Source organism: Erpetoichthys calabaricus, chromosome 9 (assembly GCF_900747795.2).
Source record: "Erpetoichthys calabaricus chromosome 9, fErpCal1.3, whole genome shotgun sequence".
NCBI classification, from domain to species: domain Eukaryota; kingdom Metazoa; phylum Chordata; class Cladistia; order Polypteriformes; family Polypteridae; genus Erpetoichthys; species Erpetoichthys calabaricus.
Window position 1 is genome coordinate 197,079,398 of NC_041402.2, and position 16,894 is coordinate 197,096,291.

The 16,894-nt window shown below is 49.4% G+C and overlaps 2 protein-coding genes across 4 annotated transcripts in view; one reads left to right on the plus strand and one right to left on the minus strand.

The window, feature by feature from the left end:
- Positions 1 to 16,894, minus strand: part of LOC114657089 (kinetochore protein NDC80 homolog) — a 30,253-nt gene that overhangs the window by 10,801 nt on the left and 2,558 nt on the right. The window contains exons 1-7 of one of the 3 annotated variants that reach the window (XM_028808851.2): positions 8,023 to 8,154; positions 7,516 to 7,599; positions 6,566 to 6,652; positions 6,142 to 6,268; positions 2,090 to 2,262; positions 1,036 to 1,138; positions 475 to 564 (exon numbers count right to left, since the gene is read on the minus strand). In XM_028808851.2, the coding sequence (XP_028664684.1) occupies positions 475 to 564; positions 1,036 to 1,138; positions 2,090 to 2,262; positions 6,142 to 6,268; positions 6,566 to 6,652; positions 7,516 to 7,595 (660 nt within the window). In that variant the 5' untranslated portion in view covers positions 7,596 to 7,599; positions 8,023 to 8,154. Of the gene's footprint in view, positions 1 to 474; positions 565 to 1,035; positions 1,139 to 2,089; positions 2,263 to 6,141; positions 6,269 to 6,565; positions 6,653 to 7,515; positions 7,600 to 7,997; positions 8,155 to 16,894 lie in introns of those variants that run through there. The other 2 variants (XM_028808850.2, XM_028808849.2) reach the window with 2 other exon arrangements.
- On the plus strand, positions 12,258 to 16,032 carry LOC114657093 (putative zinc finger protein 286B). Its single transcript, XM_028808859.2, has 3 exons — positions 12,258 to 12,620; positions 13,926 to 14,327; positions 15,437 to 16,032. The coding sequence occupies exons 1-3, from the start codon at positions 12,281 to 12,283 to the stop codon at positions 16,006 to 16,008; spliced, it is 1,314 nt and encodes a 437-aa protein (XP_028664692.2). The 5' UTR covers positions 12,258 to 12,280; the 3' UTR covers positions 16,009 to 16,032.

Consider the following 16,894-nt stretch of genomic DNA (forward strand, 5'->3'; position numbering starts at 1 on the left):
TGAAAGCAGATGTACCACCAGGCTAAAGATAAAGTAGCAGTGGGAGATGTGCAAAGAAATGCCACCAAGGGGGTCTCCAAGAAATGTCCTAACATGACAGGCAGGACAAATAAGGTAGTTGTAGAAACCTCAATCATCCATCCATCCATCGTCTAACCTGCCTGCTAGTCAGTGTCATTAGCGAATGTCTATTACGATTACTGTGCTGGGCAAACCGTAAAACGTTACCCGACAGCATCTAGAGGAGACTAAATATAGTGCACTGAACAACAATCGGGAAGGCACTGCACCAAGGGGTCTAAAAGGAGAAGGAAGACCAAATGATCACCCCTCGTCTCTTCTAAAATCATCCTCTAGCGTGTTTTAAAGCAGCTAAGATAAAGAAGCACACATACCAAAAGCCATTTGTGCTTGAGATAGAGAACTGAAGCATAAGGGGAAGAAATGCAAAGCAGCTATGAGAGGTTGTCTTACCTTATTAAACTGAATTCCATCTTCCGTTTCAAAATCACCATCAGAAAAGTCTGGATACAGCAAATCCTGCCCTTTAACAGACTTCATCACCTAGGAAGGTGAAATGCAAGACTGACGCTCTTACTCGAGGTCCAGATAGTGCAGGCCTAAGACTAAAACTCCCACATCACTGATCTGTGCAAATGGCTTTACAGGTTAGTTTGTGATAAAATGCTTATAGCGTCTTTAATATTGCACCATAGCCTCAAATCATACACATTTAATACAATGAAAAAATGAGACGTCCTAAATAATCATAACTAGTAATATAATAATATCAGCATAATAAAGAGAATAAAATGGAGAGTGATGTTTAAGGTGAAGCCTGACCTTCTACAATAATCTGCTCAATTATAAAACAGTAATAACAAAAGCTGCGTAGAACAGCCATGCTAGACATGCAATGGTTAACAGCAGCAAGGTGCAGGAGGGGGCACACTGGGTGGTCTTTAGTTGTCCGACTCTCCAGACAGACGCGTTCATTTTTAAGCAAATGCTGATTCTGCCAATTTATTCACTTGCCTGTACGCTGTCTATCATCCATATTAGTGATCCAAGAACCTGGGGCCAAGTGTGTGGCGCACCCACCGAGTACATGGAGCTCTTGGACAGAGGAAATGGGTATCTGTAAAGCAACAGTAAACATATGACAGTGAAAATATCCATAGGCAGAAACACGAATGACACACTCCTGCTACAAACATTTCACAGGTTGTACTGAATACAACAAAGAATTGTGTCTGATTCCCACCTACACAATAAAAGGGGACAAACAGAACCAGGTGTTGCTTTTATGTGGCTGTAGGAAACAAAGTAAAATGGCGATGAAATGCGAGACTGGCTTTGTGCACAGCACTTGCTAAAGGAGGGAGCCAAGCAGCAGTCAGCCTGCCATAAAGTTAAGGGAGAGGCTGCCATTTGATTACAGTTTATGCACACAAGAGCCTGACCTGACCTCTGCTCCAGAAGTAAATACAAGCAACTGTAACTCCCTGAAGACTGTAGGGAACACTCAACTCAATACTCGGATACGATGAAATGTAATCGTGCTTCACTTGTGCTGCTCTTCTGATTAGGACAGGCAGGTTAACTTTCATGCCACGTTGGGTACGTCATACATCAGGCCAGGAAACAGCCAGGTGTAGAGTTTGCTTTTATTAAACTACTTTGACTGAAAAGACTTGTAAGATTAGAATGAGCAGCACCATCCACTAACTCACAACCATCTTGAGTTTAAACAATAAAACAGGCTTTTTTGCATAAGGCACTCTGAATGGGAATGCCAAGTAATGACATAGCGGTTGGCATAGCAGTGCCGTGCCAGGCAATGGCGATCAAAACCCATAATTGCAGGTTTATCTCCAAGTCATTTCAGTCGACTAAAAGTACATTTCTACTTGTGTGTTGTGATGGACTGACGCCATCTCCGGTTTGCTGCTTATGATGCTGTGATAAGTGACTTGAACAAGGATGGAGAGAAAACAATGAATTCTGATTCTGCTAAGGAGAAGCACCCGAGCTCAATAAAGCAACTTACGACACCCTCCCAAAACCTTAAAAATGTTGATTTCATTACCCCAGTTCCTTAAGAAGTCGTGGAATCTCCTCCTCGATTTTAGAAGTTGGCTCCTGGAAATTTGGATCCAGTTGATTATAAATGAAACAGAAGATCTTTAAAAATTCTTTTGTAGATGGAGACTGTAGGGACTTCACAGTGACAGAGCCTGGGAATCCACTATCGTTAAGAAACTGCAAAGTGAACATTACATGAATTAAAGACCTTAACGAGATGAACAGAGCTGAAGCCAAGACTAAGCTGCTAGGTGGGCATTCTCAGCCAACATTGCCTGCCACAGCCCATAAAACTGGCACTGTGGAGATCTAAGGCAACAGAGCTGAACCAGTCACTGACTAGCTAGAGGCATTGACGGCGAGAAGTGGACACCACCAACACAACTCATGTTACATGAAGCCCACCTGACTCTTCATAACCATTTGCTTTCAGTGCTCTTGTTAACAGAAACCAGCAAGCTGTAGCGCCATTCTGAGTGGATCGTTAGGCCCGTTCATACTTGCAGTCATCTATGTGGTTGTGCACACGCTGCTCCGTTTATAGTTCGAGTGTTCAGTACGTGACGCTCCCCCAAAAGCTTTATCTTTGCCTTTCCATATCGATCTCGTAGTGATTTCCATTTCCACCTTACAAACTTTCATCTTTGCTCAGAGTCTGGCAGATTTCTCACCATGAATTTGTGGGCATCGCTGTGTGCATTGAATGTTGGATTGTGTAGGTGCGGGTAGCGGCACTTCTGTGCTTATTGGGGGAGCCACTGTGAGGTTTTTCTTGTCCAGCATATGCTCAGTCGACATCCACAGGGCCACACAACTCTGGAGACCTGTGGGCACCTGTGACAAGGTATGTGTGCCAGAATTAATGATTACATTTATGCCATGCAGACCTTAGCGGTGATGCGGTGTAAACGGGCCTTCAGCCAGTGACATGAGAGAAGGGCAGCACAGGAACAGTCAAAGGTGACGAGCGTATGAAACAAAGCCCTGCTTATAAAGTAGACGCCTGCACAAGGCACATACAAATCATTGTCTCTCTGTAAACCCCCCCATGTCAAAGATGCCATTAGAGAATAATGAAGCTTATCCAGTAGGCAGGAGTAATGGTGGAAGTCAGCAGAAATACATGGCTCAGCATTGTGTGCCATATGGTGTTGGTCAGAAAGAGTTGCCAAAGTTCTTTTTGCAGTGAGTATGCGGTGGTCACCGGTGACCTTTTTTGCTGAAAACTTTCCTGGAAATTTGCTGTGATGCCAACTTAGGTGACCTTTTTATTTTTTTGCAAGCGCCCCCCGATGCTTTGCGAGGCTAGTGTGACATCACAGAGCTATAGCAGCCATTCACAGGATTTTCACGTATGCTAGCCTACCAGAAGATCACTGGCCACGTGGCCCTCGCTGGGTCAAACACACGAGGGAACAAAAGATGAGATGTGATGTGCTGAAACTGCGCCCTCCCGGTGGGTGACTGGAGTTGTTGACATTGCTGTGCGATATCCCCGCCCACCAAGTGTGTCACCGCATTTCCTTCTTCCACTCGTCATCATTTCAACCCCCAGGGCACTTCAATAGCTGTATGCGAGTCATCAGTGAACTTAAAAAGGTAAAAATGGGTCCAGAAGCCACTAAAATTGAGAAACAAATTTCCATTCAGCAGATCCAACTCCGTGCCAGTCACACAAGGAGTCCCTAAGGGCTCTGTCCTTGGTCCTCTGCTTTTCTGTATTTATATGCTTCCCCTTGGCCATATTATCCGTAGTTATGGATTGGGTTATCATTTTTATGCAGATGATACCCAGCTCTACTTCAATGTTAAAAGTGGAACTTCATCAGAGCTTTCTCAGCTCACAACCTGCCTTAGTGAAATTAAAACCTGGATGGAGCAGAACTCTTTAAAATTAAATTGCAATAAAACTGAACTCCTGCAAATTGGGACTAAAATGCAACTTAATAAAATGAGCTCCTTCCCAGTCCATCTTGGCAGTGATCTCATCAGACCTGCCTCTACTGTAAAAAATCTTGGTGTCATTCTTGATTCCTCCCTCACTTATTCTGCCCACATAAATCACATTAAGAAACTTTCTTACTTTCACCTCCGTAACATATCCCGTCTTCGCTCGTTCTCTAATGCTGAGAAACTTGTCCCTGCTTTTATCACATCCTGCATCGATTATTGTAATTCCCTACTGGCAGGTGCCCCTTCTAATCTTATATCACAGCTCCAGCTTATTCAAAACTCAGCTGCAAGAGTCCTTACTCGAACCAGCAGCAGCGAGCACATCACACCCATCCTGCTCCATCTTCACTAGCTCCCTGTGTCCTACAGAATCGAATATAAAATCCTACTAATAACCTACAAAGCTTTAAATAACCTCGCGCCAAACTACATCAGTAACCTCCTCCATCACTATGTGCCTGTCCACCCACTAAAGTCCTCTGATTCTGGTAATCTTGTTGTGCCCCTCACTAATCTACACTCTATGGGTGACCGGGCCTTTAGCTGTATAGCGCCCAGACTCTGGAATGACCTACCAAAATTAATCAGGTCAGCTGACTCCATGAATTCTTTTAAAAAACAACTCAAAACTCATCTGTTCAGGAAGGCTTTTAGCTCTACTTGACTTTATTACCCTTCTCTCAGTTTACTTCTCTGTCAAGATGCCAATGTAACCTGTATGTGTGTGCTAGACCATCAATTATGTTGTCTGTTTTTTTTTTTCAGAATTTACTGTCTTAATCTTCTTTATTTATTTATCTGGTTTGTACAATGCTATATACTGTATATTCTGCCGTTCTTTATTATATTCTGTAAGTGCCTTGAGCATGGGAAAGGCGCTATATAAATAAAATGTATTATTATTATTATTATTCGTTTAAAAAAATTAAACTGATCCCTTTGGGCTGGCAGTGCAACATCAGCATGGCTAATTATTAATGCAAATTAGCCACACGCCCAGCAAAGATCTCTAAACAAGTCTTAAAGGAGCCCACCCTTCATCAGGAAACACAGGACATGCTGTGAAATAATAAAAACACAAGATGTATTCCTATTTACAAGACGCAGAATAAAGCGTGAAGCATCTGCATCAATACACGGGAAACAAAAAACATTCCTGCTGTTCCGGGAGCCACGAATCCAAACAATGGAACGAGCCAGCCCACACCGCCCTTTTGTGGCACCATCAATGTGTGCCCAAGACTGACCTCTGAGCACAATGATCTTTAATTTTATTTACTTGTTGCTATTTATTGTATTTTGTCTGCGGTATTCATTCTATGGGCGTCTTGTGTGTGGTTAGCACTGCGGCCTCACAGCTGGGGTCACAATAGTTGGTCCAGCATAGTCGGCAGACATTTCTGCAGCCCTCAGCGACACGTAAAAGAACATTTCACCATTATAATAAACTCAAACGTAGCTCAGTTCCTCTTTCCCTGTTGACTTAAATGCATCTACTGGAGTTTGCAAACATTTCTGTGACTTTGCCAAACTCTCACAGAACCAAATTCAGCAGGGTTCATTCATCATTAGTCTCATATTTCAACAGTGAGGGGTGAAAGAGTCAGAAAGCGTGCCATGGGGCAGAGAGACAAAGATGAAGTGTAACACTCTGAGGTAGGCAAGGCACCCAGTGTGCTACACAAACCTAGAGAGTAGAGGCTCGGAGAAGCTTTGGGGATTTCGTTTCTACTCTGTGGCCCCCTTCTCGTTTCTTTATTCAGCAGCTGTGCTACCCGTCCAAGACGGATTGAAATGTAAATAGTCAACATGGACTTCAGCTTATCATCCGATAACGTTCGCAGTGTACAATCTCCGAGATGTGTTTTTAACGCGTGTACTAATGAAATTCACAGCATTATTCAATCCAATAGATGGGATATCACAAACATTAGCACTGCTTTTACAAACCCCACATCAAATGGCATAAACAGAGACATGGCAACCATTCGGAGATACGGCCACACTGACATGCACACTTTTGTAAAGGTGGATTCAAACTACCTGCTTCTGGGAACGGGTTCAGTAAAACAGCACCTCCTTGTGGCGATGCTTCATTCTTACCTCACACAGATTTTTAATGCACTGCTGAACAAATGTCTTGTCATGGAGTGGCCGAGGATCTTTGATTTTCTCCATTGTACTAAATGCACCAAAAAGGCTGCTTCGAGACCCACCTGCTCCACTTGACCTGTAACACAGATCTCCTTTTAAAATTCAGGAGGCTGCTGAATCTAAGAGCCATTTTATTTCCATATTACAAAACAATCTTAAAACAAAACAGAAGTCCAGGTCATCTCCAACGCTACGCTTGTGTCTCCAACTCATCACATTTAAGAGACAAGACACTGGTTCACAAGCTGCTCATCAAAGCTGAACGCTCACTCATTCACTTTCTGTGCCCACTTATTTCAACACACAATGCCAGTTTATTAAAATATGCACACAACACATGACGATGAATTTTGATCCTACAGAGTTAACTCACCTTTTCCCAAAAAAGCTGATTTTCCTCTCGGTGGTTGCAGACATCGTCTTAGCTGAATTCAGCTTCCCAAAGGTCAGGCGGTCCTTTCTGCAAAGCAATATTAGACATACAATGGCAGCCAAAATGTGGCATCAGAACATCTACACCATTTGGGAGTTGTTCATAGAATGCAATGGAAACCAGCATTCGGGTTTCAAATCCTGAACCCAGTCATTGTCTACCTACACTTGTGTCTAAAAGGATTTTCCTCTAAAATGGCGAGTGTTGGATTAACAGGTAATTCCAAATTGACCCCGAGTGTATGTGAGAGAATGGGCCGCCTTCCCAAAGCCTGGCCACATGTCCATTGCCAGTCTGTGCTTTGTGCCAGGGGCTGACAGGAGAGGATTTTTCAAGTAAGAAATGGTGTAGAGCCTAACGGAAGGGCATATTAGAGTTCATCCCAAAGCACAAGATGGCTGACTGATTCAAGCATTATGTAGGCCACACTGTAAATGACCTTAAATTCCTGGCGTCGTTCTTCGGTAGCTGCTCCCCTAAATCCCAGTACCAGGGCACCTCTGAAGCTGCGGTACAGGACAGACCCGTGCTGAGCAGGAGAAGGGCACTTGCTCAACCAGAGGGTGAGGGTTCATTGACAAAAAGGCAAAGGAGAGACAGGAATCCCCTTTGCCATTTGTGACACTAGTCGATATTAGGAGACTAAAGAGAATCATGGCAGCACTGCGCAAAAATACCAAACAAGCCATATAGCATGTAGTGAGGAAAACAAACAAAGAGCCAAAGAAAGGAAACCAACAGTAATTGTCAGCCTTAGTTTAACAGTCGATTCTACTTCATGTGTTTCTGATGCTCCAAATTACAGCTGTGACACACAAGCCCACAATAACACGACGCGTTTGAACCAAACCCCCCTGCCAACTTAGCACACAGACTCCGATGGTACTCACCCTTGGGGTGTCATTAGATTCATCCTGCTGCTCTCAGTTACCCTGGCAGGGAGCTGCGAGTTCCTGGGTGCCCGACTCATGTCTCTGTGAAGAAAGACCAAAGAGCGGCCATCAGTATCGTCACTACAGCCCGCTAGCTCAGGCCTGATGACCGGGACTCTTTATTAAACTCTCGTGTCCAGCCGGTAGAGCCGGGGGGTCTCTCGGGGGCTTTAGGGTCGCATTCAGCACACAAGTGGAATTATAAAATAAGCACGAAGGCCCTATCACGACCTCGGCGATGCTATGCTCACATTACGCCGGGCAGCCTCAAACGAGGAACACAAGAGCGCGACGTGCACTTCTGAAAAGCGACCTTCTGGTCGGAGCGAGCGCCAGCGTCAGGCAGCCGTTAAGCCTCCCCGCACCCCGAGCTCCCACCGCCGTTTTACCCGCTCGATGACAGACTCTAACGAACAATAAACGTGGCACTAACATCTCACCTTTCTAGAGGGACACCAAACTCACCGACTGTGCTGAAGCGGACGCAGCCGTAAACGGACCTCCTGTCTGTGTGTTTTTATTGTCAAAAAAGCCGCCAAGAAGTACGAGACGCCGTGATACGCCCTCGCGGTGACGTCACGAGCACAGAGACCGCCGCGGTTGATGTCGGCACGAATCGAAGCACATCACTGCCACTTAGTGGTGCGGAGGAGGAATTACAGGACTGTGCGGCTCGGTCGTGCTTCAGCGAGACGTGACAAGCGCGTTAACTGTCAGCTGCCGCGGGTGCAAAATATGGAAAAGAAGACGGAGTTACGAGTGAGTCTGGCCAGTCACATGCATGTTATTAGTAGTTTTATTATTTCTAAAGATCATCTTACTGGCCTGAAGCTGTGTCAACCTCATTCTGGACTGGTGCCTAAGGTGTCTGCCCGATATGTGGCCCCCGGCTAATGTCTGACCAGGAGGTGAGCACTTTTTAAAATAGCTCTACCTCTGTTTTCTGAACCAGCTTAATTTAATTTTAAGGGTGCAGGGAGCGCACACACTCACACACACACATACTCACCTCCCCCCCCCCCCCCATGCTGTGTCAGTTTAGAGTGACCAGTTAAGGTGATTGGTGAGTCCTTAGGATGAGAACTGGAGGACTGGCAGAAAATCCCACAGACACGGGAAGACAAACAGCAGCACTTCAGCAGCTGGAGTTAACAGACACAGAACAGCAAAAATAAAACATAAAAACATAAGGAAAGGGTCCAAACCAAATCACAGGGCCACAACGTTGTGATGCTGCTCTTCAGAAAGGTCACAGAGGGCCACACCTGCCATCTTTACAGGCCTCATCCCTGGCAGCCTGTCCCCAACTCAAAAGGCGAGCCTGAAAGACTGAAGCACATCACTGCCACTTAGTGATGCGGAGGAGGAATTACAAGACTGTACAGCTGAAAGATGGCGCTGAGGATTTTAAAGTCTAAATAACACAAAACATCAGAGGGTGTTGGGGTTAGGAGTCCCAAAGAAAGCAACATGGGGGTGAAGCCTCCAAATACTCAACCAAAGGCTTCCTTAGTCAGACTAGGTCAGGCCTCCTTTGTCTGCCTGTGAAAGGCCTCACCCCAGTGGGCTTGATCCTAACTCCAGTGGCCTGCCTCAGCCTACGCAGGCCCAAAAGAGATCGGAGCTTCAGAAACAAATTCAGCATCTGAAAATAAAGACAAAAAATACTCAAAGAACAAAACAAGTGAACGGAGCAGCGCAAAAAGATTTGATAAAGCAAATAAAGCCCAAATCCAAAGTTCAGAAATTGCAATCCTTTAACCAGTGCCAAGAAAGATCAAGAAAGCAGAAAAATCAAACCCAATAAAAATAAGAAGATGCCCGTATACCAAAGCAACAAAATGTGAATTTAAAGGCAGAGGGCGTGGCTGGCAGCTCAGGCTCCGCCCTCAAAACACGAGGGACACGGGATAGAAAACCAAGAGAAGAAAAAGAAGAAAAAGAAGAAGGACAACAAGCAGATGATGAAAACAAAAAGAAAACTTGTAAAGGCACTTGATCAGGAAGGACGTCTTAGAGGACGTGTGGCACACACCAGAGGTATGAAGAGCTCCGTGTCGTGTCGACGACTTTCACTTTGTGTGCTGTGGTCCGCGGTGATGGGCCGACTGTAACCAGCAAATCAGCAAACACTGCACTTTATTTGTGAGGTCAGGACAGCAGGACAGCACAGATTGGACATGTGCCCTCATGTTTGTCACCTTCTGCGTTAGACTTTGATGACATCCCCGATGGAGAACCTCTTTAGCTGCTTCTTTGCTGACCGCTCATCCCCGCTGGGTGACGCTCAGCTCCTCCATTTGCGAATGGATTCAGTGGACGCCTCAGTGTTCTCAGTCCCTGGCTGTCCTGCAGCGGCTCTCAGATCAAAGTCAGCGTCCCGGCGGTTCGGACCCTGCTGACCCCCCCCCAGGTGTAGGTGCTACCTCTGCCTCCGGCACACGTTTGTGATCTTCAGCGCGTTTTTCTTTCTTTTCTTCTGCTCCTTCTCCGCCGTCGTCACACCTCCTGGTTTCTGTGCTGGGAAGGCGGTGCTCAGTCGACTGCCATCTTGAGCGAGATGGGCACGTCCTTCACATGTCTCTCTTACTCGTGACAGGGTTTGGACACATGGCACCCTCGTCTAACTCCTTGGCACTCTCCCAGTCCAGCCCCAGGCTGATTAAAGGGATTGTGCCAGCCTTGATTGTCACCACACCCCAGGTGTCCTGCTGTATGGAGCGGACTGATGGCAGGGCCCACAGCAGGGTGACCAGACAGAGGGCACAGATCTGGAGCGCGTAACGGGTCACAGCGGCAGGAGTGGACATCGTGCCATCGGCTTCTTGGATGCACACCAGCCCTGCCGTCTGGTTGACAGATTCTGCCAAATTTTGTCCATCAAAGTTGCCAGTCGTTGAGTTATGGCTAGCGGTTCACTGGCGGAGGTGGGGACATCTCTGGATGTCACTTTGTCATTGATCGGTCCGATCAGATCAGACACTGAAGCCTCACACCAAAGAGCCTCTGTGGGGAGAACTGGTGCTTGAGCTGACGTCAAGAAGCCCTGGCAGCTGCCACTGAAGCACCCGGGCAATGCCAGCTTGTCCTACAGCACACAAAACAAGAGTCAGGAATCCTAAAACAGCAGCCATTTGTGCTGCAGGGGTCAGTCATCCTGGCACCTAATCAGGTGGTCCGCCTCCTCGGGTTCAGCATACAGGAGACAAGACATCGAAGACAAAGGAATCTGAGTAACGGTAACAGAATAGACGATGAAGCCTGAATGAAGCGACAAAGCGAGATCAGCAGTCAATCACAATGGTACATCAATGTTAGGAGGACAGAGCAAGAGCAGAAGTGAAATGAACGAGAAAAAGGAAAGCAGCACGTGAACCTGAGCCACCGTGCCAACCTTGGCAGTGCCAGCCCACATGAGGCTCCATCTTATGACCTGCTTATTCAGCTCAGAGGGCTCAACAGAAGAGTCTCCTCGACGTTCTATCCATGATGCTGGTCTGCTGCCGGTCACCACAATGCCAACAAAGTTCAAGGGGTGACACTTTGAGGTTCTTTAAATTTCTAGACAGGACGATGGGTGGGCCTGGTACAGTAGGAGCCGAGAGACGTAGCCAGCAGGGGGCACTAGCCTCACAAGTGGACAATGACAACAAGACGCATGGCACAGATACTGTAATAATGCCAGCCACATCCTGAGACCCCAAGCGGAGGTGCCCTCAGGTGACTTCTGGTGCTGTGGTGTCTGGAGGGGCAAAGGTTACGGGGGCAGAGCAGCTGAGTAGTGCAGGGCTCTCAAACGCTGGCACTTTCTATTCCTTTATTATCATTTTGTTTTGGTGCAATTAACCAATCAGAGTTCAGCTAGGAGCTCCGCCCCCTTTGCTGTAATTAAAGGTCCCAGTGGAGCCCAAGAAACACAAACATGGAGAAGAAAAAGGAGAGCAGCCGAGAAACTCGAGAGGGGCACACAGACCAGCAGGACGTGATGAGCTCTGAGCGGGCATCACGGTAACCTGCACTGGCACTGCCAGGGACGGCTGCATTTGTGACCGTATAAGGACCTTTGGTACCTTCTAATTTAGGGCCTTTCCTGTCTCTATCTGTAATATAGTCCCTTATCGCTCTCTATCTATTATATGGTGCTTTCTATCTGTCTGTCTGTCTATTCATTAAAATGATGTTTTGCCTTTTCTTCCATTCTAGTTTATCATGGCATCAGACTGGCAAACACCTGCCCATCTCTCATACAGTACTCCTCACCTCATGCTCTCTATCAGTTTAAATGTCTTCCTGTATTTGAACCCCTTCCTGTTCGTCTTGGACCTGAAGTGGCAGCGAGTGGCACGTTGGTACCCGCACTCTGCCAATCCTGTGACTATTGATGGCACGCCATGCGGATACAGCCCTTCATCGGACTTCCGGCACCTCGGCCTTCATCAGCAGTAGTTCGGGTGGTCGGTGCAGTTTGAAAGCTAAAGGAATCATCGACTTGTTAAGTGGGTTGAAATGGTTCTGTTAACGTCGTGCATATTCTTGCGTTGTATTTACTTATAAATAAAGTGTTACCGTATATCCTGCCATTCACAGACCGGCCCCGCCCTCTAGATGGCCACGCCTTCTTACCCCTACAGCCTGCCTCCTCGCCCCGCCCTCGCGCCGCTCTCTCCTCGTCTCGTGTTGCTGCCGCCTGCTGCCCGACGTCTTGAAGGCCCCGCCAAACAACATGGAGCATCGCGCCGCCTCAGCTCCCGGCACCTCGGCGTGCCGCTCGGCTCACTCGTCCGCCCTGGACGCGTTTCTTATACTCCAGGAGGAGATCGACACGTACGAGGCGGACATGGCGCCCAGGGGCGGGCGACTTAAAGTCTTCTTTTCTCTGGTGATCGGGGCGCTCCGCGCGGCGGTGCAGCAGTTCGCTGAGCTCGCGGATCGGCGTTTCGCGGAGCTGCGGCTCGAAATGTCCGCCAAAGAGGAAGAGATCGCGCGGCTGAGACTGCAGCTGGAGCGGAGTTACACGGCGTCTGCGGCCACGCCGGGCTTCGGCAGACTCGGAGCCGCGCGAGGTAAGTGAATGCGTGCAGCTGATATCGCGCCTCTGATATAGCGCCTTTCATCGTGAGCCATCCAGTCAGACGTAGCGTATATGGCGCCTTTCGCTGACGACAGACAGACAAAGCATAAACTGTAACTGAATTGTCTCGGAGTCACAACCGTACTGCTGCATAACGGCAGCACATCCCAAGTCACAGATCGTAACTCGTTCAGTTACAAAAGAACCTCAGGGCCACTTACATTAAAATTATGAACAAGCGCACAAGTTCAGTTCATGATTCGGAAATGCCAGACAACTTTTTTATTTGTTGTCTGCTTTTTGTACTTGGGTTGGGGGGTAGCACGGTGGCGCAGTGGTAGCCCTGCTGCCTCGATGTGTGACATTCAGACATGCGGGGTAGGAGGATTGGCCCGCTCTGTGTGTGTGTGTTCACCCTACGATGGACTGGGCCGTCCCGTCCAGGGGTTGTTGGTGTGGGGTCTGCTGAGACCGCCTATGCCGATGGCTTACACGGGCGGGCGGCACATTCACGCAGATAAGACCTTGTGGTCACTTAAGTGGCTGCTTGACGGTCAGTTTGGCCGGCAGGTCCGGCTGTCTGACATTTAAAGGGGGAGAATCCCAAATCTAAAACCTACACACCAAAGTGGCCCCTCTGAAGGTGAATCTGACCTGCTGGTTCCAGATGTTTCTCTGCAACAAGGCCTTGCTGAGGTGGGATGAGCAGAACTGTCAGAGCGGCAGTGTGGCTGACAAAAGAAAACCAAACCCTTTATTTTAGCCCCCCGGCCCCCCTTAAACTTTCACTGTCAGTCAGCGATCTGCACGGAGGCAGCCATCCATCCAGTCATAAGTAGTTTATATAGCGCCTTTCACGTGGGCCAGGTGTCGACATGCTGGGTTGGTTGCAGCTGTCCATTCAAATCAGAATCTGCTTTACCCCAAACTGGAGAAGCTGGCTGGCAGCTCAGACTTTACTTGAGTAGCCATATAGCTCCTTTCACTCTTAGCCAGGGATCTGCACAGTAAAATGGACGGGCCCAGTCCGCTGTAGTTTCTATGGTGTCTTTCATGGTGTGCCAGAAGCCCGTGGTCTTTGCCCTGGCAGATGCCAGCAGGCTCCCCACACTTTACTACAGGCTTTCTACATAGCACCTTGAACTGGAGTGACTGCCATCACTAGCTGACGCTGAAGGAGTAGCGGTTGGTTGAGCTGGTGGCACTTCACCGTGTCGATGGTATGGGTCTGCCCGGCATGCCCTCACTCTGTTGTCCTGCTTGGTCATAGCCGCTGACCGCTTCTCTTGTCCCACAGGTGTGGACGAGGCTTTGACCTGCAGTGACATGCTGGGCCTTCCAGAGGCGAATGGGCCTGCCCGGGTGACTGCTGCCCAGGCCGAGGTCTCCTTGTACAAGAGTACTTGGAGTGAGAAGAAGAGCAAGGAGGATGGTGGTGCCCAGGTGAAGCTCGAGAAATGGCAGCAGGATGTTGTCATTAAAACTGAACCAGCGGACTTGTGGGCGACCAATGCCCTGGCAGACTCTGCACCTGAGTGTGGCACACACATCCAGCTCGTCTCTGATCAAAGGCCCAGACTGCAATCGGCAGAAGTTTGGTGTCTGCTGGTGCAGGCCAAGCAGTTGGAGGACGAGCGGGCACCAAACGGCATTAACCACGAATCAGATGTGCCACCAGTGCTCCAGCAGCCTGCGGAGGGTAAGTGCCAAGTCCAGTGGGTTGGGTGTGCGAGTTTCTGTTATAATGCTAGAAAGCTGAGAATCCAACAGGCCTTCTGCCATCAACCTGATGGGTCCTTGGCAGTGACCCCGAGGTGAACCAGAAAGAAACGAAAGGTAAAGAGTAGAATCCGGACCACTGCAGAGCCAGCGCAACAGGGTGGGAGCACACGGCTGACACTTGAGGGGCTAAGGAGTAGGAGTGGGCGCCCACCTTAAGGCTCGTGAGGTCCCTGCACAAGTTGGCATGGGGCACTTCACTGGTGACCGAACGAGGAGGTGGACTGCTGAGGGGCCGAGGTAAGCTGGGGTTTCAGAGAGCGGCAGATCCTGTGGGCTTTGACCGGGTTACGTGTCACCTGCTACGCTGCCTTTGGTGACCTCAGTGTGTCTGTCTGCAGTGAGAGTGTCGAACTCGTCATCGAGAGGTTCACTTACCTCAGCAGTGACATTCACGGATTGGGAGTACATGGGGGGGTCACTGGAGAGGGGTGTGTGGCACAAAAGGACAAATGTCCAAGTCCTTCGAGTCCTGGTGCCCCCTGTTTGTCAGACGTGGACTCGACCCCTTCACGTGGGTCTCTTCAGAGGGTCCTCGGGTGCCGCTGGTTTGACTTTGTCTTGCTCACGGAGTCCCGAATGAGGCACATGACCTGCTTTGTCAGTTACGGCACTACGGCCATGTGGCGCGGTTACCAGAGGGAGACCCTCGTTGTTGAGGATGCGAGTGGCTGCACCAGGCCAAGGGAACACCCACGTAACACCTGGCTGTGGCAGATAGATGGGTGGGAATGGACTGCGTCAATGTCTGGGGGGCTGCCAACCAGGATCCTGAGCTGTTTCGCCATGTGGTGGGTGGGGCGACGCACTGTACCCACGTGTGCGCCCTGGCATGGCCCTGCCTGACCTGCACTTCTGACTTTTGAGGATCTGAACCTCTGTTCTGACATGTTATCGATGGTCCCGGGTTCAAGGACATCATGGCAGACAAACACGGGTCGTCATTGGCTCACGTGTTGGCGCAGGCTTGCCCTCTGACGCCCCCTACTGGTCACCATGCACTCAGCACACTCATGTCTCTCATTTCAGGTGCCAGAGACGCACAGACGTTTGAGGCTTCCCTCTTCCAGACGCTCTCTGAAAACCAGTGCCAGCATCTGCCTGAGGAGCCATTGCTCTGGGCCACGCAAGGTGGCGGTGACATGTCTTCGCGGTGCCCACCCGTGGATGTGGACACAAATCCGCGGCACACCCAGGCCCCAACTACTGCCCCGGGAAGGAGACTGACGTGGAGGCAGAAGCAGCTGCGCGACCAGAGGAGCCGTGCCTGGCAGAAATGCAGGACTGGCAGGAGGTTTCGCTGTAGGGGCGCCCAGCAGGCACACGAGGCCAGTCACGCAGGGGAAAAGCCGCACTGCTGCAGTGAGTGTGGCAAGACTTTCAAACGCAAAAGCAACCTGCTGCAGCACCAGGAGATCCACACTGGAGAAAAGCCGCACCGCTGTGGTGAGTGTGGCAGGACGTTCACACGGAAGAGCAACCTGCAGATCCACCTGATGAGCCACAGCGGGCACAAGCCGTACTGCTGCATGCTGTGTGGGAATAGCTTCACGCGTAAAAGAGGCCTGCAGAACCACCAGAAAGTGCACAGCGTGACTTGAGCGGGCACCCAAGAAAAGAGGACCACCCGGGAAGGATGGCGTTCCCACTGTCACCGGCTAGGCCAGTGCCAGCTGGCCACCCAGTGTTGTCACATCAAGCAGCTGGCTCCAGGCTAAGACTCCAGAGGGATGGTGCCCTGCCACACAGGACCTCCTGAGGCAGGACTCACTGGTTAATTAGGTGACCATTACTTGTTTCTTTTGAAAAGTCGGAATAAAAATGACACTGCTGATGCCCTCGTCTCTCTTCTCATTCGCTAAGACGAAAAGGACAAATGCCACACTTGACTGGCTTTACTCACAAGCTCACTGTGCCCGGGTACAAGGTGAGTGGTACATAAGTCAAGGGCACTTGCACGGCCCGACTGTCTGACTTAACCAAAGATTTTAAAGGGGCCTCTCAGTGCCAGGCCTATCCTGCTGCCCCCCAGCATCCTGGTCCACTACAGCCACCCACCCACACAAGTACTAGCAAAGACCAGTAGGGACCTGGTGTGAAAGGAAGGCCAAGAATGGCAGCGCTGGACCAGATATGAGAGTTCCACCCTAGCCTGCACAGCACACACCTGCCACCCCGGGCACAGCAGTGTGGCTTCACCTTCTCCTTTTTGAGCTGAACCCATCTACATGCCATGGCCACTTCTTCTAAGATCTACTGATGAGCAGAGCTGACCTGGCACAGATTGTGGGCACATGCAAGTCTGGGCCCTCAGGCTTGGTCCAGCTGGTGTGCTCTCCAAATTCTGGCATGTGTACACCCCAGGGTCACACGGACAATGAGGGTCACTGAGGGTTAAGCTTGTGGGGGGGGGGGGGTGTGGGGGTTCAAGCTTTTCTTTTGGTGGGCAGCTCTTCACCCAGACCCAGGAAGGAGCCTGTCTCCGCC

What these genes read in the sequence shown, in the direction of transcription:
- LOC114657093 (XM_028808859.2), top strand. Translation starts at nt 12,281, where the DNA reads ATGGAGCATCGCGCCGCCTCAGCTCCCGGCACCTCGGCGTGCCGCTCG. An exon ending in CAGACTCGGAGCCGCGCGAG is followed by an intron (nt 12,621 to 13,925) that starts GTAAGTGAATGC and finishes CTTGTCCCACAG; the next exon opens with GTGTGGACGAGGCTTTGACC. An exon ending in GCTCCAGCAGCCTGCGGAGG is followed by an intron (nt 14,328 to 15,436) that starts GTAAGTGCCAAG and finishes CTCTCATTTCAG; the next exon opens with GTGCCAGAGACGCACAGACG.